At 38.1% G+C, this 24323-nt stretch overlaps 1 protein-coding gene across 3 annotated transcripts in view; it reads left to right on the top strand.

Moving 5' to 3' along the window:
• LOC124615316 (focadhesin) overlaps positions 1-24323 on the top strand; it is a 292146-nt gene that overhangs the window by 266864 nt on the left and 959 nt on the right. For all 3 annotated transcript variants that reach the window (XM_047143114.1, XM_047143113.1, XM_047143115.1), the window contains exon 18: positions 1265-1441. In XM_047143114.1, coding sequence (XP_046999070.1) covers positions 1265-1441 — 177 coding nt within the window. The remainder of the gene's footprint in view (positions 1-1264; positions 1442-24323) is intronic.

Below are 24323 nucleotides of genomic sequence, written 5' to 3'. Positions count from 1 at the left end.
ACCATACTCACACTCTGCCATCGGATCGCCACCTTGTGTACCGTGATTCGTCACTCCACACAGCATTTTTCCACTGTTCTGTTGTCCAATATTTATGCTCCTTACACCAAGCGAAGTATCGTTTGGCATTTACCGGCATGATGTGTGGCTTATGAGCAGCTGCTCAACCATGAAATCCAAGTTTTCTCACCTCCCGCCTAACTGTCATAGTGCTTGAAGTGGAGCCTCATGCAGTTTGGAATTCCTGTGTGATGGTCTGGATAGATGTCTGTCTATTACACATTACGACCCTCTTCAACTGTAGGTGGTGTCTGTCAGTCAACAGACGAGATTGACCTGTACGCTTTTGTGCTGTATGTGTACCTGCCCATTTTCACTTCATGATCACATTGAAAACAGTGGACCTAGGGATGTTTAGGAGCGTGGAAATCTCACATACAGATGTATGACACAAGTGACATCCACACACCTGACCACGTTCGAAGTCCATGACTTCCACGGATCACCCCATTCTGCTCTCTCACGATGTCTAATGACTACTGAGGTCGCTGATAAAGTACCTGGCAGTAGGTGGCAGCACAATGCACATAATATGAAAAATGTATGTTTTGGTGGGTGTCTGGATACTTTTGATCACATAGTGTAAGTGAAACATGTGACTGGTAACTGAGAGGTCATGGTAACAAATCCTAGCTGGACTACAGAAATCTTCGGTCTCCATTTAATATAATCTTCACCTTTTATTGATGTGAAGAGGTGCCAGAAATGGCACAGGGTTTGAATCCCACCTTAAACTGTAGGTCCCTCTTTCCCCAGTAGAGTTACCAGGGTACATTGGAGACACACAAGTCACTGAAGTGGCATCCAATTGAAAGACACAAATCCAGCCATTGAGCCACATACTATTATTATTGTTCTGAAAGGGATATGTTTCCAATTTCCAATTTTGTTTTCTTGACTGTCAACAACTGGGTGAAACCAAGTGAGATTGAAAGGGAATATGTACATCAGTAGATTTTATTTTATCAGTGATTGAATTTTGGGTACTGCAGCTACATCCATCCAAGAATATTTGAGCAACAGCACTAGTAATTATGGTGATCATCAAATAGCAAAAACCATGAACTCTTGACATTAAGAACAAGGTACTTTTTTTAGGGCTTGTTTGTGTAGGGATATCTTTTTACCATATTGTTGTTTTGTATGTTTACAGGTTTTTGATATCCTTTGTGATGTAACCTAGTAAAATCTAATTTCTTTTCAGGCTGTGATACTGTGGTGGGATGTTTTGATTCTCACTGTGATTGTAATGTGTGGTAATTATTTCTTTTTGCCCTCACTGGAACTTATTGCCAGCAACAGAGAACATAGACTGCAATTATTCCCAACAGCGCTTCCATGTCTCTTATCAATGGAGAGATGGAAAGATATTTTGCCACAGGTAAAGTAACAACAGTACATACATAAGTCTCCTTAGAAATGAAACAATATTATTGTCAGTTATTCGAAATGACCTTTCTGCTTGTAATGGATATCTGGGGATCCTGGTTGATGCAGGAATAATTTTGGTAGATAATGTTTTGCATATTGTTGCAGCTAATGTATTTTTGAACTTCTTTATCTTCTTTCATCTCACTTTATGCGCCAAGAAATCTTCAGAAATGTGGATTGACTGAAATAAGGTAAAGAATACTGCTCCTCACAACAAATCTGACACTAGCTTCACGTCATTTCATTGCCCTCACTATCTGCACAGGAAAGACCCAAAACACATGGTCAGTTGGGAAAATATATTATTGAATAGAAGATTTAGTGAGCTGATTTGGCTAAATTTTCTCCAACTATTATTAATTTTAGTCTGTCTGTGATATTAAACAAGGTAATTTGATTCACTCGGGCCAAATATTCTATGTATGTTCATACTGTCCTGTAGTCAAGAGCCCAGCTACTTATTACTTTTTACAATAGCTATTGGAGAGAAAGAAAAACAAAAGGCAAGCAGCTGAGTTCTTCTTACCAATGGGCTGTGTGTTTACATTTTGTGGAAATTTCTCCAGTGTTTGGAGAAGACTGTTTCCAATGCCATGCCATGTTCAACTGCTTAAGAGAGGTAACTTTAGTCTTGAAGGTGCACTATTCTTAAATCATCGATCAGTGGTCACTGAAAGAATGGTGCTGTGCTACAAAAATTGTTTGAGGAAGACTGGTATGTTTCATACTAGTAAATAGAAAAATACTTGTGTCTTTCTGGCCCTACAATTTATGCCATTCTGCTAAACTACATTAAAGTGAGAAAATTTGTTGCGAGTACCATACCTTATGATACAGGAACGTTAAGAAAAACAAAAAATCCCTCATTTTGCTACAGAACTAAAACACTGTTATATGCAATAATTCCTAGATTTATTAATTCAGTATTTCCATCAAGTCACCAAGTAAGAAGTAGATATTTGGAAACTGACATTCTATAACTCCAGTATGTTGATGTCATAGAGGCACCTAAAACCATCCATGTGAGATAGAGATGAGATAGATAGTTCCTACAAAATGAGAAAACTTCTGCGTATTGGTCAAATATCTCTAATGACTGTTTAGCTGCAGTGATCTTCAAAATTCTGTAGCACATCCTGTAGCCCTGATCTTGCTCCATGTGGTGTTTTGTTCCCATAAGAGAAGTCTTGTTGAAAGAATAGTGATTTTCTAAATATTAGAGCTGCTAGCAAGAACTGACAAATGTTACTAGCTAACAGAAGATGAACATACAATTGGTGCTGAAGAATAATGAAATACATAGTGTAATGGATTTTATTTTTATTTTTTCTTTGAAAAGTAATATGAACGGCTTTATATTGTAAATATCTGCAGTTGTCCTTTGCATATGTACACTTGTCAAAAGAAGACAGCAATCTTTGTGTTGTAAGAACAAATTAATTTTATGAGGACTGTTATTCCCACATAGTAAATGGGATTTGACAGACTAGAATCCACATAGAAAGATGATTAACAAAAACATAGATACTTGAATATAATTTTAGTTTATTTCTTATGTTTTACATTTTCTCTGTTTTCAGATGTAGGTTTCTGTTGCATGTGTACAGGTTATTGAAGACTTCTGTACTGGAATAAAAAGTTCTGACTTTGACTGAAACCAATGTGTAAAGTTTATTTGCAACTCATGTCGTGGGTGTTAGTCACAGTCATTTTGTCTGTGGCAGTTTCTTTCGAATGCAGTGGAAAAGAATACTTCATTTGTCACTTCTTCTACAATTTATCAGAATATTTGGGTTCATAGATGTAACTGTTACACAATGTTTGTGTTGAACGGATCTTGACATTGTCTCTATACAGATAGCTGAAAGTTATCTTGTAAAGTTAATGCTTTATATATCTAAAAACAAAGATGATGTGACTTACCAAATGAAAGCGCTGGCACGTCGATAGACACACAAACATACACACAAAATTCTAGCTTTTGCAACCAACGGTTGCTTCGTCAGGAAAGAGGGAAGGAGAGGGAAAGACGAAAGGATTTGGGTTTTAAGGGAGAGGGTAAGGAGTCATTCCAATCCCGGGAGCGGAGAGACTTCCCTTGGGGGGAAAAAAGGACGGATATACACTCGCGCGCACACACACACACACACACACACACACACACACACACACACATATCCATCCACACATATACAGACACAAGCAGACATATACAGAGGCAAAGAGTTTGGGCAGATGGACATCTCTGCCCAAACTCTTTGCCTCTGTATATGTCTGCTTGTGTCTGTATGTGTGTGGATGGATATGTGTGTGTGTGTGTGTGTGTGTGTGTGTGTGTGTGTGTGTGTGCGTGCGAGTGTATACCCGTCCTTTTTTCCCCCCAAGGGAAGTCTCTCCGCTCCCGGGATTGGAATGACTCCTTACCCTCTCCCTTAAAACCCAAATCCTTTCGTCTTTCCCTCTCCTTCCCTCTTTCCTGACGAAGCAACCGTTGGTTGCGAAAGCTAGAATTTTGTGTGTATGTTTGTGTTTGTTTGTGTGTCTATCGATGTGCCAGCGCTTTCGTTTGGTAAGTCACATCATCTTTGTTTTTAGATATATTTTTCCCACGTGGAATGTTTCCCTCTATTATATTCATAAAGTTAATGCTTTGTTTCAAATAGAAATGAAAAACAATAACAGCATACTATAATAAAAGGAATGGTGGCTTTTTTCACTGTAGCTGCCTCCCTTCGTTAGTCAATTTGTTGTCATTAAAGTTTACTGAAGTAACCAGCAGTGGCTTCTTTCTTCCTGTTAATTAACTGCTGTGCAAAACTTAAGGATGAACGTAATTTTGATATGATGTGTTACTGCCAAGTAATAAAGCATGAGGAAACATATACCACACATAGAAAGAACTGCTACAGTATAGAACAGAAGGTAACTGAAAGACATAAACAATGAGATGAAAAGAAATGACACTTTTCTTCAAGGATAGTAATTACACTGTAGTCATTGGACCATCATTAATTGTAGTGATTTCAGTGTAATTATTGTCTTTGAATAAAAGTGTCATTTCCATTCGCACATTGCGCATTTCATTCAGTTACCTTCTGTACACTACTGTAGCAGTTCTTCCTCTGCAAGGTCGAGGTTTCATCAGGCTATATTATTTGATGGTGAAACATCATGCAACAATTATTTTTGTCTTTATGTTTTTCACAGCATTGTATATAACTTGACTCATTCCACAAATCCATGAAAGCTGCGCCTCCAACAGCAGATCCTGTTATAGTATAGCACTATTGTGGGCTCAGTCTGTGATGCATCAGTAGCACATTACAAGTTAAGTATTAACCATGTGTTAACTTGTTAATTTTGGCTGCAAGAATTTTTATCACTTGCACACAGCTAAAGAAAAACTTTAAATTATTGAAGAAGCAGAGAACATTGGAAATCATGCCACAGGAAGAAAGTAAAATATGAGGGAGAGTTGTATTCATGACTAGCAAAAAAAAACTAAAATGCAGCTTCAAGAAATGAATGATCACTGGGCTTTTCATGGCCAAAAATTGAAGAAGCTGAACCTCGATAAAATGCTATGTGATTATTTAGATGAAAAGTGACAATATGGAAATGTGCCAACTCAAAGCATTGGTTTTAACCAAAGAACTGGGCATTGCTGGTTCCAAAGCTAGCCAGTGTTGGCTATCAAGATTTTTCAGTCAAAATGGATCGAGCTTCCAGAGGAACATTACTATCTCTCAATGGCTTCCAGGTGATTAAAAGGAAAAAGTAGTGAATTTTCATTGGTGCATCATAAATTTGTGCTGCGAACATTCCTGTATATTATCGCAAATTGGTAACATGGATCAGAAGTCAGTCTGTTTTGAGATGCCGCTCAACACCTCGAAACAGGAAAGGAGAATCCAGCATCATGATACAAACTGGCAAAAAGGAGAAGCAAAAGTGTACAGTAATATTGTTTGTAACCGGTGATGGACAAATGTTGCTACCTTACGTGATATTTAAAAGGGAAACTATTCTGAAAATATCAGTGAAAGACATATTGGTGAGAGTGAATCGGAAAGGATGTATGGCCAGTGATCTTGTGGTTGACTGGGTAATGCATGTTGGGCAACATCAACCCTGTGGGTTACTGAATTTATATAACTTGTTGGTCCTGGACAGCTTCTATGGACATATAATGGAGAAAATGTAAGACATGTTACATACAGAAAAACTGACTTGATCATTATCCCTGTAGGTCTAAGATTAATCCTGCAACCACTAGATGTTTGTTTAAATTGGTCATTTAAAGCTGCACTTAAACAGTAATATACACAATGGGTGACAGATGAAAACTACAAGTTCATGCTGAGTGGAGAAACCAAGTGGCCAGTTATATGCCAGATTTGTGAGTGGGTGAAATGTGCCCGGGTCTCCATTCTGCTACCACTAGTGAAAAAGAGTTAAAATAATGTGATATTACAAATACACTGGACAGAACTGAAGATAATGTGCTATGGGAAAATGGAGATGACAACAATGATTCTTCCTCTAGTGATGATGATAAAAGTGATGGCAAATAGAATCATTACATTATAATATCTTTTGTAAATAAAATACAAATTAAACCAGTATTTCTTTTTTTCCTCCCTTAAAATTAGGGTGTGGAGATTATTTGATAGCAAGTATTGTTCACATATATATGGGTCATTTTGTATGTTTAGCATGCTCTTTTTGTTTGACGAGCACATGTCTAGAAGCAAAATCTTTGAGTGCTATAACCATATTCAGTTTATGAAATAATTTCATGACCATTCAGTGAAAGAAATAATATTCTTTAAGATATATAAATGTGACATAAAGTTTAATATTAAAAATATTTGAAATATAAAATAGAATAGTTTATTACTTGTATGTTATGTAAGCAGTTGCTATTTATGCAAATTATTTCTATTCCATCTCTTAAGAAATTGCTGCTTTCATAAAATGTGATTAATGCAACCTAGATCAGTGCAGTAGCAGTGTCTTGCCTAGCTTGCTAAAATTTCTTTCACTTACAGTCTACCGGCAGGAGTACTTTGGGCTTATTTCACAAATGTGAAGAGTTTGGGGAAGGCACGGGGATTGGCCTTCCACCAAGATAACACATTCACAGTGTCATCACTTCAACCATGCATGTTCAGATAGCTCTGGAGTTCATCTTTATATTTATAAGTTGATGACCGAGCGAAGTGGTGCAGTGGTTAGCACACTGGACTCGCAGTTGGGAGGATGACGGTTCAAACCTGTGTCCGGCCATCCTGATTTAGGTTTTCTGTGATGCCCCTAATCACTTCAGGCAAATGCCGGGATGGTTCCTTTGAAAGGGCACGGCGGATTTCCTTCCCTAATCTCATGGGACTGATGACCTCGCTGTTTGGTCCCCTCCTCCAAATCAACCTTAGAAGTTGATGAACACCAGCTCTGGAATTTCTTTAAAGGAGAGGGCATGTAATATTGTTTCTGTTTTTCCACAACTATGCTATCTAGCTTCTGATAATAAGTATGTTATCCACCTCCCGCCCCCTCCACCCCCCACCCCACCCCTTCCATCTCTTAACTCAGTTACAGCAGTTTGTTGAAACATGGATGAAAAATTTAGCCGTATAATGAAAGTCTTGTAGTTCATTAATGACGTACTATTTTAGGAAGGTTTCTGCACATCCTTTCAGCAATTTTGTTACTGAATTGTTATCTTCACTTTAGCGTGAGTCTGGTAACCCACGGCACTACAAAAGGTAGGGTCAGTTTTGTTTCACCATCCAGGTCATTTATGGCTTCTTTAAAACATTCCAGAAAATTAATTATGCAATACATTACATCAAACTGATATGAAGATATTATCCCCAGTTTGTTTTTCTCCAGTAGCAAATCCTAATTTCACATTTTTGTTAATGAAATGATTTCAACATCATGCAGATGCTGTTCCATATAGTTAGGGCATGTTGATGTAATTTTCTTTTTAATCCTACCACCAATACAGATATTTTTGTATTTTGTACAGTTTTACATATTTTACGGATGAAGTTACGAATTTTAGGCGACTCTCCACTAAGGAACTTTTCATTCAATATGTACATTAATGCAGTGTTTATGCACATGTGTGATGTCGAAAAGTTTTCTTTTTGTTCAGCCCTTGATCCATTGCAGATGTGACTTTCTTAATTCCAGAAGAGTTACTGTGTATCTATCTCTGATAGTGTGACATATAACTCCATAAGAATATGTGTATTTCATTTCATAAAATATTTAAACTTTGTTGTGAGCAGTACATTGTTTCTCAATTCCCACATGTCTTCAAGATCTTTAGTAATATTATATTTGACTGTAAGATAGTAAGATAACAATTCTGATCAATATCTTACTTTACCGTAGGCACAATGTGACAGCTCACTTCATTACCTATATTCTGAATATTTTGAGATATTATTCTTGTAGAAAGCAAAATATCTTTTTTATTCACTTTGCTGTCATTGTCATCAGTGCCAGTTAGTTCTTGGGTAATATTAATAAACTCATTGACACTGACAATGTTAAAGTGATGTGTATACAACACACACACATCAGCCTGCACGTGCCCCTGATTGTCTATTTATTACTCTTACAAGGAGTCCAGCTGATGAATTCCTGATTTCAGAATTAAACATCTTTAAAACTAAGATCAATAGGTGAGTGCAACAAACATATGTTTATTGTGAAAGCTGTAAGAATTTTATGCATATGTTTCTTATTAGTTCAAAAAGCAATTCATAGTGCCTATAAATTATGTGCTGCTGCTCAGAGTGGTAAGTTCCACTGTTGAAACATGAAAGGAGGTTAGCATACCAAAGGAAGAGGTTGAAATTATATATTCCGTTGAACAACATGTTTTTCTGGTACTGGAATACCAAATTAAAATGGACAAGTAGCAGGGCTGATGACCTAGTGGGAAATGTTGACCCTAGACAAACTGTAGTTACTCATGAAAATGTCACCACAATTTCTGAAATTATTCAGTAAAATTTGAGCAAATCGGTATGAAGAATTGCAACAGAGACTAATTTGATGCATTCTAGCAGGTAGCAAATACTGAGTCAGAGCCTACACATGTTTTACATCAAAAATCCAAAGCCACAAGACTATACCAGTATGAGCTGTGTGACAGAGGGCTGACTTTGCAAACTAGATTATCACAGTGACTGATAATGAAGGATTTGTGTTTGCTGCATCTAGTTCACAGATAAAGCACTCTGAAAGGAGACATGAATAAACAAAATTGGGCATTTTGGAGTTGCAAAAATCCCCATTTGTTAGATTCAAAATCACTGTATTCTCCCAAAGTTACTGCTTGGGCTGCAATATGCAGCAGAGACATTTTTGGCCCTTTTTTCGTGAAAGAAACAATCAGTAGTGAATGTTACATTGCAATTTTGGAACAGTTTGTTGTTACATAGCTGTCATTGGAAGATCAACCAGGTGCCGAGTAGTTCATGCAACATTGCAATTTTGGAACAGTTTGTTGTTACATAGCTGTCATTGGAAGATCAACCAGGTGCCGAGTAGTTCATGCAAAATGAGGCCAGACCACCTCACACCAAGCAAGGTGGCATAGTGGTGAGCACACTGGACTCACATTCAGGAGGATGACAGTTCAAACCCACATCCGGCCATCCTGATTTTGGTTTTCTGTGATTTTCCTAAATCGCTCCAGGCAAATGTCAGGATGATTCCTTTGAAAGGGCATGTCTGACTTCCTTCCCCATCCTTCCCTAATCCGATGGGACCGATGACCTCGCAGTTTGATTCCCTCCCCCAAATCTACCAACCAACCATATCACACACAACAGGTGTCTCACTTTCTTGATGAATACTTCAGGAATGGAGTTGTTGCATTGGAATATTGAAAATTTACTGGCAAAGTGATGGGTTGACCTCCATATCCGCTCAATCTGACTTCTTGTGATTACTTTTTGAGGGGCATATCAAAAGACACTGCATACCAGAACCATCTCACTAACACACTGGATGAGCTTGGGTCAGCGATCTGTATTGCATCTGGATCCATTTCCATAGAGACGCTAAATGACGTGACAGATTCTATTGTTCATTTGTGCCGCTGTGAGTGGTGGACATTCAAAAAGACTGTAATATGATTGCGAAGACTGGATGCAGAAAATGAGTTGTCGAATCTCGGAAGTACAGACTCCACAAAATATTCACAGAATCCAGGTATTTGTGGCTCCAGTTATGAATACATCAATGTATCTGATTCTATATACATGGAGTGCATAGGGGCCTGAAGATGAAATTAATGAGATCCCAAAACTGGTAATTTAAATAAAATAACAACTTCTGAAAATATACGGTTGTTTGGTGATTTTTCTTTGGTAAATATCTGACCTACCACTGTCCGGTATCCATGATGGATCTACAGAGACACAAGGATTAGTGACTACAAGGTCATTGTCAGGAGACTCACTTCAACCAAAAATAAGTGCAACATATATCTATTTAAAAAAAAAAAAGCAGGTAGAAATTCACTTTTACACCTTTCTAAGAGACAGTCCCCACCCCTACCAAACAGACTATTTGATCTTAGACCAAATGTGGCTTAAATTCAGAGAATTTGTGTCAGTGGTATTTCAGAGGTTTATACCAAATGAATAAATAAGATACAGAACATGGTACCCAAAACAGGTCAGAACATTGTTGCAGAAGCAATGAAAAAAGCCTGCCAAATTTAAAAGAATGCAAAATCTCCAAGATTGGTGATGTTTTACGGGAGCTCAGAATTTAGCACAGATTTCAATGGAAGATGCCTTAAATAGTTTCCACAATGAAAGTCTTTCTCCAAATCTAGCAAATACAGGGAGATTCTGGTTGTATGTGAAGTACACCAGCGGCAAGACACAATCAGTACCCTCAGTACATCATAACAATGCTAATGTTACCATAGACAGTGCCAGTAAAGCATGGTTTTTAAAATTTCTCCACCAAAGAAGACAAAGTAAGTATTCCAGGATTTGAATCAAGAACAGCTGCCAACATGAGTAACTTGGAACCAGATATACTCAGTGTAGTGAAGCAATTGTATACCAATTAAGTTCCTTTCAGAGTATGCTTACATATTAGCTCAATGAAAGATCTGTACCTGAAGACTGAATAGTTGAACAGGTCACACCAACACTCAAAAAAGAAACAGGAATAACTCACTGAATTACAGATCCATGTCACTGGCGCCAATTTGCAATAGGACTTTGGATCATGTACTATGTTCCATAATTATAAGTTATCTCACAGAAACAGTCTATTGGCAACATGAGTTTAGGAAATATTGTTTCACGAAAACACAGCTAACTCTTTATTAATATGAAGTAATGAGTTCCACTGTCAGGGATTTCAAGATTTCCGGAAGGGTTTTAATGTCATTCCACTCGAGCAACATCTAATCAAATTGTGTGCCTGTGATGAATTGTTTCAATTGTGCAGCTGGATTCAGGATTTTCTGTCAGAAAAGTCAGTTTTGTGCAGTAACTTGTGTTCATCATGGACTTCATTCACTTTCCAAGAACACTACTCTGGATTTGATCTATTGCTGTAAATTTCTGTACCTTCACATGCAATTTAGTGATAGCACCTTTGTGTACACTGATGGCTCTAACACCGACTGTGGTGTTTGGTGTGCCTTCATCATTGTCACCGACCATTTTTAGTATCGGCTTCCAGAACTGTGCTCGATCTTTAAAGCAGAACTCTCTGCTCTATATCAAGCCACCCAATATGTGCAGTGACACAGGCTTTTTAATTGTGTCATATGCTCCGATTCTCTCACTGCCCTTCAGAACCTCTGTGTGCTATACACAGTCCATTCCTCAGTGCAGCGGGTCCACAAAAGCTTCCACTTGTTCGCTGTTGAGGAAGCCACCATGTTGTTTATGTGGGTTCCAGGTCACACTGATCTGACAGGAAATGAGGCTGCTGTTGCTGCTGTCAAGGCTGCAGTCCTTCTGCCTCGGCCTGCTAGCTCTTCCATTCCTTTGGATGATTTTCGTGTTGCCGCCTGTCGGCAGATGGTGTCTCTTTGGCATCACCACTGGTCTCCTCTTCATGGGAGCAAGATCTGGAGAATTAAACCTCTCCAAACAGCTTGGCCAACCTCCTCTCGGCCCTCTCATCATGAGGAGATCATTTTAGCTAAGTTGGGTGTTGGGCACTGTCTTTTTAGCCATTGCCCTTTGTTAAGTGGTGATCTCCAACCACCTTGTATTCATTGGCATCAACCTTTGACAGTTCGCCATTTCCTGATCCAATGCTCTTTTAAAATGCTTACATTTCTGTGTATGTTTGCAATATAGGTTATCAGCTTTTAACAAACAAGGCGTGGACTATCAGTTGCGTTTTTCTTTTGATCTGTCATAGCAACATGGCGAAGGACATTTAATCATTGGTTAGGGATCTCTGCTGCCTCTGTGGTGTATTTTGTGGACATTTCTCCAAGAGGCCAACCTTGTATTTAGCTCTTAGCTCTCTTTCTTTCTGTCCATTGGGCTTAGCATATAGTTGCTTTTACTTCTTGGCGTTCTAAGGTTATGACATAGGTGCTTATGACCTCAGTTGTTTTTGGGCAAAAAGAAAAAAAAGTAGAGTCATTCGTTGCTGGTCAATGGTTTTGCTTTCTTGTTAGCTTATTGCTTTATAGTAAAAATAATAGTTTATTGTGTTTGGATGTTTTTACCAATACAAAGCACAGCTTCATAGACATAACAGCTGTCAATAAATTCTGCATTGTTATGTAGCCTGGTAAAACAGAAAACACTACATTGTATTCAACCAACAAACAGCAGTAAAAATAAAAACTAAACTGCTGCTGACATTTTTTCATGTGACCGCTGATGAAAAAAGTGAAAATTATGCAAAAAATGCTTCTGGGAACTATTCAAAATCTCTGATGGTAGTCTGCCTCGAGCCATACTAAAGGTAAGACTTATAGAGCTTCTAGATGGCAATCCCCCTTTTATCAAACATGCTATACTATACCCCACAACACAAACACGAGATACCGGAATATTTGAATATTTGACTTCTGTATCATTTGTATAAAGAACATGTTGAAAATTAAGGAAAAGAACCAGTTGCAGAAAGCATCTATTGTAGAACTTTTAACGAGTTCCACTTGCATTTCCACACTCCTCACCAAGACACTTGTGTACAATATGACACTTTTGCTGATAAACTGAGGCAGTCAACAGATGAACAAGAAAAGGCTCAGCTTCAGCAGCACCACAAACTGCTTCTACGTAAGGATAAGGCTTCATGGGCATTTGTAACATAATAATTTTATAAAAGATAACACTATGTTTTCTTAACACAGACACCTGGCTACCCCTTTGTTAAATACCACAATGTTTTAACCAACACAAGTTTGGAAACACATTGGGTACACAATGTGTTGTTAATATAGTTTCATTTGTAGCACGTATGGAAGGTACCACTAGCTTCTTTTGGTAGCAAGAAATGATTCAAGGCCATGTCATGACCCTGTGGATGCACCTGTCCAACAATGTGTGTTAATTTCAGTACTGTGTAGCCACATCATATACCACAACACTGTTCAATTTTTATTACATTATTTATTGCACAAAAGTTTTGTTAAAAAATGCCTGTGCAATCTGAGCCTAAGGCTGAAAAAACTCGGGAGCCCATTAAAGTAGACACTGAAAAATCACTTTATAGTAGCTCTCACTATGCCCTGGTTTTTATTTCAAAAAGTTTCTATCCTTGCCTAGAGTCGCAGTCCAAGTAAATATTATGAATGTAGTTTATATATTTACAGTTTGTGTTGTATGAGCTGTTACCAAAAGCAGGATTCATGTACTGCTGAGATGAAATGACTGGATCTTAAGGTTCCCAAAAAATTGGTGCCTCTTTGGTCAGACACATCAAAACAACAGCTCCATCTGCAAAACATGAATATGAAGAGAACAGGAACTGGAAAATAGCCATGACATTAATGTAATTAGTTTTAAGTGAAAGAATAAGACTGAAATCATGGACCAAAATTTAATGAAAAGTGATCATTCCTATCCTCCCAATGATAGTGATTTTGCCTAACTAGAAAATTGCAGCAATACCCAATAGATGTTTTGTCCCAGTGATTGGTCCAATGTTATTGACAAGCCAACGAAAAAAAATCCCTTTCATGTAATGACAAACAGTGACTTCCCGTCTGTGGGAAAATTGTAATCAAGTATCAAAAGCAAAACTGATACCATAAAACATGCAGTGTCGTGGCTAAAAATGCATTGGATTTGCTACCAAAAGAGTGAGTCATTCACATGTTCATATATTTGTTTATTAGCTGTTCAGCATGTTTACCACACAGTTGGCTTTGTCAAAATACATTTTACATATTTCATAAAATTATAGTTGTTACTATTTTTTTACGTTATACACACATATACATACATCTTTTTAGTAGTTAGTAATTTGAACATTTTACTCACATCGTCATTTTACATATACATAAATACATATAAATACATAAACTTCCTAATAATCAGACAATTTCGGCAATAATCATTATATAGTTTACATTCAAGAATTAATTATAGTTTTACACATTTAGTTAATGATAGTTACATTATTTCATTGTTTATACATTCCTTTCAAATTACTTCCAAGATATTCTTCAATTGAGTAATATACTTTATTTTTGAGCCATGTGTCTAATACCTCCTTAAATTTAAAGTGGGTGAGGGTTTTGACGGATTGTGGCAATTTGTTACATAACTTTAGACTTAGGTGTTTGTAACTCTTGTGTGTCAGTAACAGTCTAGAATACGGTATATCAAGCAAGCAGTTGTTTCGAGTGCTGTGCAGATGTAAATTCATTCTCTGTGTAAATTGTTGTATATTTTCTTTTACGTATACGCAGTGATACATATAGAGACTTGGGAGTGTCATTATGTTTAATATACTGAAGTGCTCCTTACAGCTTTCTCTAGGACCCCATCCTTGTAAACATCTAATTGCTTTTTTTGCCATTTGAATACACAGTTTGTGCCTGGTGAATTACCCCATAACAGAATCCAATATTGTAGCTGTGACTGAAAGAATGCATAGTAGCAAAGCACCAATAACGTTTTACTGACAGAATATCTTAGTTTATACAGCAGGAATATTACACATGCAAGTTTGCCTGTCAGATAGCTTATATGGTCATCCCATGAGAGTCTTTAGTCAATTTTTAGTCCCAGTAGTTTGACACTGTGACTCTCTGCTTTCTGTACCTTCAGATTAAAATAAATTTCCTCTATTTTTGTGTTGTTTGTTCATAACTCTTTAGCATTACACCACACCCTACATTTTTCAAAAATTTCATTATTTTTGTTTACCACCTCTTGCATACTCTCACCTGTGGAGATCAGCATATAAAACATTTTTGCAGGCTACATAGTTTGAAAAGTCATTAACATAGATAATAAAGAGGAAGGGTCCAAGAACAGAGCCCTGTGGAATTCCTCTCTTACTTTTCATTAGATCTGACCTTTCATTGTTCACATGCACTGACTGTTGCCTTTTATTACTTCTGTGGTTAATGGCCCTGCAGTGTAATTTTTGTAATTTGATACTTTATTGTCAACTTTGACAGAGTGACAGTTGTGATAACAAAGGATTATTAACAACAGAAGCAAACAGCAAAACAGCTTATAGTATAAAACTCCTAAACCTACACTACATTATACTACAATGTAGGGTGACAGCAAGTGTCTGTAATTACATATCTGCATGCAGCCTCTGCAAACCACTGTATGGTGCATGGCAAAAAGTACCTTGTACCACCACTAGTCGTTTCCTTTCCTGTTCCACTCATAAAAAATAGAGCGAGGGATAAACAACTGTCTATATGCCTCCATACAAACCCTAATTTCTCTTTTCTTATTTTCCTGGTCCTTACACAGAATTTATGGTGGCAGCAGTAGAATTGCTTTGCAGTCAGCTTCAAATGCCAGTTTGATGAATTTTATCAACAGTGTTTCATAAAAAGAATATCACCTTCCCAACAGGGATTTCTGCATGTTGCTCAGACCTAATGGTAACAAATCCAGCAGCTCATCTATTCATCGCTTTGATGTATTCCTTTAATCTGACCTGGTGGGGGTTCAAAATACTCGAGCAATACTCAAGAACAGATTGCATTAGCATTCTATATGTGGTCTCTGTTATAGATGAGCTACATTTTCCTAAAATTCACCCAAAAACCTGAAGTTACCATTTGCTTTCTCAACTACCACTCTTACATGCTCGTTCCATTTCACTTCAGTTTGCACCATTATGCCTAGATATTTAATTGCTGTGGCTGGGCCTGTTTTTCCTACTCACTTGCATTAACTTACATTTTTCTGTGTTTAGAGCAAGCTGCCATTCATCACACCAGGTAGAAATCTTGTGTCACTCATCCTGTATCCTCTTACAGTCATCCAATGACAACATCTTCTGGTACACCACAGCATCATCAGAAAACAGTCACACATTGATACTGTGTCAAATCATTTATAACACAGAGAATAGAAGTAGTCCTATCACACTTTGGGCCACTCTTGACAACTCCATATTCGTAGATTTTCCAAAAGTTTATGATGAGATGATCCACTGCAGACTGCTGCTGAAGGCCTGAGCATATGGATTAAGTTCCCATATATGCAAGTGGCTCGAAGACCTTTTAAGTGATAGAACCCAATTCTGTGTCCTCAATGGCAAGTGTTCATCAGGTACAAGGGCTGAACAACACTTTGCAACTGTTTGCTAATGACACTGTGGTGGACAGGAAGGCGTTGTCATTGAGTGACTGTAGAAGGACTTAGACAAAATTTCTAGTTGGTATGGTGAATGGCAGCATGCTCTAAGTGTAGAAAAATTTAAGTAAATGCAGATGAATGGGGAAAAAAATCCTGTAATGTTTGAATACAGCATTAGTGGTGTGCTGCTTGACACAGATACATGGATTAAAGATTTATTTGTACTACTGCAAACTGAAAATGAAACAGAACGAGCTCATCAGGTTGGTAGTAGGGAAGGTGAATGGCCGACTTTGTTTTATAGGGAGGATTTTGGGAAAGTGTTTCATCTATAAATGAATCGAACCTTGACTCATCATTATCCATTACAACCAGGTAATTCCTATCCATTTCAGTGTGATCTTGTGTTCACAATGAAGGAGAAATAGTCCGACTAACCAGCGAGATTATTTTCCCAGTCCACCAAAATTTCACACTTGCATTGCTTACATTCCAAATCCTGGAATTGTTCCTAATATAATACATTTGTTCACTAATAAGGTACGTTCATTAGGGAACTCATTTGGGGTGATAAGTCAAGGGAAATATAGCAAGGTTGCACAAGGCAGAAATCAACAAAGAAATGTCAACAACAGACAAAATTTGTAAATCTGATGTGGTAGAGAGGGATGCTGACAAAAGAATAGCAGACCGATAATAGAATGAGAAGTACGTAAAGAAAAAAATAAGGCAAGGAAATGAAGTATGAAAGTGGCCTTCAAAACAAGAAATAAATAAATATAAAATGACAGCTGATGGAAATGGGACAAAAATGAAGTAAACAATGGTGAGTGATTATTGTTAAAGCCACGTGACTAATTGAAATCAAGCACATGCTAAATACATTCAATGAAGAATGTCTGGATTTGGCATTAAGAAGAAGCCCTGTTGTACTAGTTTTTGGGGATGGTGGCAGTCAAAGTGATATGAACCATATGGCAAGAAATGGTTTGAGGAGGAATACTGCATCAACATAGATGTGTTTGTTATAAGGGTGTCAAAAACCTATACTTGATGATATGAGCTTCATTTCAGGTCATGCCTTTTCACATATGCAGCCATTTCCTTTTCTCTCCATTGTTTTCTGTTTCTTTATGTTTGTTTTCATTTTATTTTTGTTATGTTACAGAACCTTTCGTGTTTTCATTTCCTTTTTTGTAACTAGCCATTTTGTGTTATGTAAGCTTTTATTTTTGATTTGTGTTTTTTTTGTGCTTTTCAGATTGCCTTTTTTATGTCTTCAGATTTTGAATTTTTAGTGTTGCTAGAATTTTGTTGTTAATTGTTGTTTCATGATGTCCTGAAATCTAGTGTTTACAATAGTTTTTTCTGTTCATACCTGTGTTTGTTGTCCCCCTGTATGTAGGAGTGTTTTGGATCTCCATGTGATTGTAGACTCATTTACGAGATACTTTTTTCTTACTGTCGATTTTTGAATGAATTAGGTATTTCAGAAGGTTAAAACCATGCAGTTCTTGTTAACTTGGGTTTCAAAATGTGTTTTTGTTACTGTGGTTAAAGACTCCAATATATTCTTTCCTGTGCAAGCCTCTTAAACTCTGCAACCTACATACATTTGAATCTCCTCACTCTAGTCAAGCCCTGAGCTCTCTACAGTTTTTAACAACCCAAACTTTCCCCCATTACCAAATTTATGATTTTTTGATGCCTCAGCACGTGTCCTGTCAACTGATGCCATCTTTTTGTTAATTTGGGGCATAAATTTCTTCTTTGCTAATTTGATTCAGTACATTAGTTATCCAATCTACCCAACTAATCTTCAGCATTCTCCTGTAGCATCACATTTCAAAAGCTTAGATATTCATCTTAACTTTTCATAATCCATGTTTTACTTTAGTACAGAGCTACACATAAAACTTAAATATTTCATGTTAAAAATTCCTCTTTTCTGAGAAATGCTTTTCTTGCTATTTCCAATCTGCAGTTCACATTGTTTCTACTTCAGACATCATCCATTATTTTGCTGGATGGTTAACTTAACCAATCTAATACTTTTAGGCCTATCTCCTGATCTAATTCCCTAACCTCACCTGATATAATTTGGGTACATTTCATTACATTGAACTGGACTGCCAACCTTTGCTGTCTCTGACAGACTTACTATACCATCAGCAAACCTCAAAGTTTTAACTTGTTCTCCTTGAATTTTAATCTCCTATCCACAATTTTCCGTAGCTTCCTTCATAGCTTACTCAATGTACAGATTGAATTTTGTAATGTCGAGTCGGCTCTTCTTGGCGGCAACCTCAGGTAAGTTCTGATGCTATGTTGATGCACACTGACCAAATGGAGCCGTGTGTGTGCTTATATTCACATTTGGCAGATGGATATCCAATTGTGAACTACTTGTGTGACATTAGACTGAAACATAACATAATCCATATTGTGTTCACCCTTTGTGACATCTGATCGTAACTATGTGGCTTCTCTCTGGAGGCTGGCATTTCCATGCATGCCATGTCTTGTATCTCTGGAGGACACAGAAATCTACAAATGCTATAGGTGTAGGTTATCCTTTCTTCCGCATGTCTTCTAAGACAGGTCTTATTGGTAGGGTCAGTATTGCCTTGCATAATCTTACATTTCTCCAGCACCCATACTGATTTTCCCCATGTTTATCCTATACCAATTTTTCCATTTTTCTGTAAATAATTTATCATTGTTTTGCAACCATAACTTATTAAACCTATGGCTCCGTCACATTCACAGCTGTCAGCACCTACCTTATTTGGAAATGGTATTATTAAATTATTTCAGAAGTATGGAGACATTTGTCTGTTACATGTATCTTATATTAGATGGAATGGTTTTGTCAAACTCTTGTTTCAGTATCATATTTTCTGTCTTATCATCGTCGTCGTCTTCTTCCCTTGCTCTTAATATTTATACAGGTGTTTCTATTTTCCCCTAAGGGCACTTCAGTTTCCCTGTAGGCATCATCTATTTTTCCCACAGTCTTCCATGATTCTACGTCTAGGGTGGGGGAAGATGGCGTATCACTGCCTTTGTTAATGATGTGTTGGGGCAGAATAGTGGGCTGCTAGCCACAGCATTGGTGGCTGTAAGACTATGCAGTTGTGCCGGGGGATATGAAGGCATGTGTGAGGCATGAGTGGAAGCAGAGAAGGCCACAGAGGCAAAGGCTGCAGGGAGAGTTTCCATCTGCACAGTTCAGAAAAGCTGGTGTTGATGGGAAGAATCCAGATATTACAGGCTGTGGAGCAGTCTCTGAAGTCAAGCCCACCAAGTTGTGCAGCATGCTCAGCAATTGGGTGGTCCATTTGCCTCTTTGGCCACAGTATGGCAGTGGCCAGTCAAGCTAACAGACAGCAGTGTCTGTTGTATTCCCACTTAGAATGTCACACATTGGTTGCAGCTAATATGGTAGACCACATGGCTGCTTTCACAGGTTGTCCTGCCTTTGATGGTGCTGGAAATGCCTGTAACATGACTGGAGGAGCTGGCAGTAGGAGGATGTATGGAACACATCTCACATATAGGTCTTTTACTGGGATGTGAGCCATGGGGCAAGTGGTTAGGAGCAGCAGTGGACAACAATATTGTGTAGGATGGGTGGTGGGTGGAATACCATTGGCGGTTGGGTGGGAAACTATTAAGGACACTATTTCTCATTCCACGTAGTTGAAACCTGGTGGAGAAATTGATTCATTGCTCCAGTCAGTGGGTTTGTGAGGAACAGTAAGTGACTGGCGGGACAGGTCATGAATATGGGTTTCTGAACAAGGTGCAGAGGGTAATTATGGTCTGTGAAGGCCTCAGTGGGATCTTCAGCATATTTGGAGAGAGACTGCTCATCACTGTGAAGGCAAGGATCACACATGGCTAGGCGGTGTGGAACAAACTTAGTGGTATAGAATGTGTGACAGTTGTTGAAAAGGAGTCATCATTGGCAGCTCTGATGTGAATGGGGGTACTTAATGTGGAGATTGACATTGAGGAAGGTGGCTTATTGGGCTGAGGAGGACCAGGCGAAGCAAATGGGGGAGAAAGTGTTGAGGTTCCGGAGGAATATGGATAGGGTATCTTCACACTCGGTCCAGATCATGAAGGTGTCATCAGTGAATCTGAAGTGATGGGTCTGGTGTTCAGGGAGGCTAGGAAGGATTCCTCTAGATAACTCTAAATTGGCATAAGATAATGCCATGTGGGCACCCATGGTTGTACCACAGATTTGTTATTTGTTTGTAGATGATGCCTTCAATGGAGTAGTTGTGGATGAGGATACAATGGGTCATGGTGACCAGAAAAGAGAGTGTAGATCTGGAGTCTGTTGGTCATTGAAAAAGGTAGCATTCAGTCGCAGCAATGTCATGGGCATTGGGGACAATAGTGTAAAGGGAATGGCATCAACAGTGACGAGGAGGGTGCCATGTGGTATAGGGAGTCTTGGCAGAGGAAATGGTTAATGTCTCTTATGTAGGAGGGTTGACTGTGTAGTAGACTGAAGGTGTCTGTCTTCAATGGCACAGATTCTACCCCTGGGAGCACAGTATCCAAGTGCAATGTCCCAATTTTCCATTGTTTAAATTCAATATCTCGTGTGTTATCCAAGGATTGCTAATGGGCCTTATTTTTTCCTATGTGATCCACTGCTGTTTCATCCATTTCATAGGTCAAAGCTACCCATTCAGTTTCTGTTGTAATTCTTTTCCCATTTCAGTCAATTGTTGCTGTTGTGTACGTAGTTCCGCGTAGTCGGTGCGTACACAACTTTCGCACTACGAGATGGAGCTGCCTTAGAGACGGACCAAATTCTGCTTCCGCCGATCCGCATATTAATATGTAATGCAGCCAATGAGATTGCTGCTAAAGTAGAACCTTTTCTCCTCGCGGATCACACTTGCGCAGTGATACATGAATGCGCGAGGTATTAAAACGAGTGTACAGACCTCCAATTAGTCAGTCTGCATTTATCTGCACCAGTCTGTACAAGTCTCCATTAGTCTGTACCAGTCTATAGTCAAGTTTGTCTGCGCCTAATAAGATTACCATATTCCTGTACATAGCCATGAAGATAAATGAATAGACACTTTGTCAAGTATCAGATATATGTGAGAATAAGATTAACTTACCAAGACCAAAGGAACTTCAGATTGTCAACTGTAAACAGCATCCAGAATCAAGTAACGTAATGTCTATGCTTTTTATTATTTTAATAAATGTGTGTGAAAATTAATCAAGTTCTGTTTAAAGTTTGTCACCGTCAATCTGCTACTCTAAGCGTGCAAGTGGCATTTCTATCATCTGACCTAACGGCAGAAGATAAACACGCCACGATAAGACCGCGAGACATATTGCTGACACTCGCCTACTTCGTTAGAGCGATAAGTCAAATAACATGATGGTGTGTGTACCGAAGATCTTACAGTACGCACACCACAGTTGCCTAACACTCCCTTTGAATCTTTCAATAACTTCTGGTTCTTTCAGTTTATTTAGATCTCTTCTTCTTAATTTTATACTTTTATGCAGTTTCTAAGCAATAAACTAAGGTCACATTAGTCTTTGGAAATATTGGGCATTTTAAAATGCGGTTTCTGAATCTCTGTGTTACCATTACTTGTTAGACAATCGTTTTGTTGCACCTATCTTGACTCAACATTTCTGCTTGTGGCGAGAAGTAATCCATCCTTTCAATAATTGTCCTTATTCCATTGTTTGATTTTACCATTGTGTAATCTACCTGAAACTTTGCAGGGTCTCCAGATCTGTCCCTGATGCACAACATTTTTTGATTATTTTTAAGTCAAGTGTTAGTTGTGATTACATTCTACCAGGCAACTTCCTATCATTCCTCTACCCAGTCCACATTCTTCTTCTACCAGGTAGTTTTTAGTCCTTTCCCCCAATCCATATTCTCACTCTCTTTCTGTTCCTACTATCAAATACTAGTCCCCCATCTCAATAAATATGATATCTGAATAATAATCCCATCTCAGTAAATATGATATCTGAATAATAATTTATTTTATCTCATAAGACATTCTTTCAATCTCTTTATCACCTGTATAGCTGGTGGTGTATAAATTTTTACTACTGTGGTGGGTGTTAGTATTTTGTCTTACCTTTGCTATGATAATCCAGTCACTATGCTGTTCATAGCAGCTCCCCTGCATTCCTATTTTCTTATTCATTATTAGACCTAATGTTGTGTTACCAAGGTTTGATATTTTCTGTTTATCTTTTACTTATTCAATCAGGAGTACTGTTCTTCACATTACTGCATTTCACTAATTTCTACATCATCTAATTTCAACCTTTGCACTCTCTGACTTACTGAAGTAGAGATCTAACATTCCAGTCTTGAACCCATAGAATGCCAGTTTTGTTTTTCTTGATGACAACTTCTCCTTGAGTAGTCTCCAAGCAAAGATCCAAATGGGGAACTGTTGTACTGATGAAGATGCTGTCATCATTAAACCATACACTAGTGCTGCATGTCCTCAGGAAGTGTAATGACTGTATTTCCCCCTTGCTTTTAGCCATTTGCAAGGCTGTGTTGGTTAATGTTATAACACCAGATCAGCTGATAATTGAGACTGTTGCTCCTGTAAATATTGAAAAAGTTAGTGCCCATCCACAGATACTATGTGTTAGTCTGGGCTCTTCACGCAGTGCTGGTTCAAGGCTCAAGCTGTACAAGTGGCCACTTGGGGCACTAGTGGCACCCAGGTGCAAAATTTGAATTCAAGGTTTATGGCAATTAGTAGCAAGAACTGAAACAGTTGATAGTATACTAACATAAACGTGGGTCCAGAAACAAGCATTTAAGAATATAATTGTAAATGTGTGGTTAAGAGCTGCCACTTACTTCAGTATCAAATCAATAAAGTAAACATTCCATTAAGCATGTCACAATTAACTGTACTCTTAGGCCTGTTAAAGGAGATGTTGCATGTGTCTTCCTCACATTTGGAGGCAATACTGGCCCAGTGTCCAGAGCGAGTTACATATTCTTTCAAACACACTCTTATTGTCCCATTTATCTTCACTATATTGACAATTCACTGTGCAAGATCTTGAGAAGCATCATTGGGAGTTCTACACGCTTAATTTTAGAGGTTATCCGAGACGGAACAAATCCAGAGGATTGAGGTCAGCAGACCTTGAAGGCCAAGATGCAGACTGTGTTCAACCTATCCATCTTGGACTATATTGCCACGTTAGATATATGTATTATCAGCGGCAAAATTTACCTGTGTGCTATTTTGTTTGTACCACAATCCCCAATGTTGTGCAAGGTAAGGTAGTCCATGGGTGAAGTTTGAACCCAATTTGATGGAGACTGAGTAAAAGTGTAGATTTCAAATGTTTGTACATTTGTACTAGCTGGAATAATTCATACTTAAGTCAGCAGCACCTCATAACCACACATTCCTAATTACCTTGCAAACAGCTCATTTGTGGACCCATGTTTACAATAATGTTTTTGCTTCTGTTGTCATACTTTCACACAGGTCAGTTTACACTATTAATTGTGACTCTCAGCTTGATGGAAATATTTTTGTTTGACACCATTTCATTGATGGTCATGTAAATTTAAATGGTTCTGCCGTCAGTAATTGAACCCAGATCTGCTATGTGGATAGGGGGATTGTTATGATATGAGTAAAGAGCCTTTGTCTGCTGTGGTGCATCCCCCCCCCCCCCCCCCTCTCTCTCTCTCTCTCTCTCTCTCTCTCTCTCTCTCTCTCTCTCTCTTTCTTTTCCCACTATGTTGCTGACAGCGCCATCAAAACAATGTGATAGCAACACTTGGTTCATAGTGTTCACTTGGCCTCCTAGTGTACTCTTGTTCCATGTTAGTAGTGTTGTGTGTCCACATGTACAGCACTTTTGTGAAGTTTTTATAAATACGAACCAACTGACAAAAATGTCTGGAGGAAAGAAAGCTACCTGGTGCATATTATTGAAAAAGGTATGTACAAGAAACAAAGTTAAATT

Source organism: Schistocerca americana, chromosome 5, assembly GCF_021461395.2.
Source record: "Schistocerca americana isolate TAMUIC-IGC-003095 chromosome 5, iqSchAmer2.1, whole genome shotgun sequence".
NCBI classification, from domain to species: Eukaryota; Metazoa; Arthropoda; class Insecta; order Orthoptera; family Acrididae; genus Schistocerca; species Schistocerca americana.
This window is presented reverse-complemented; position numbering and strand designations above follow the sequence as displayed.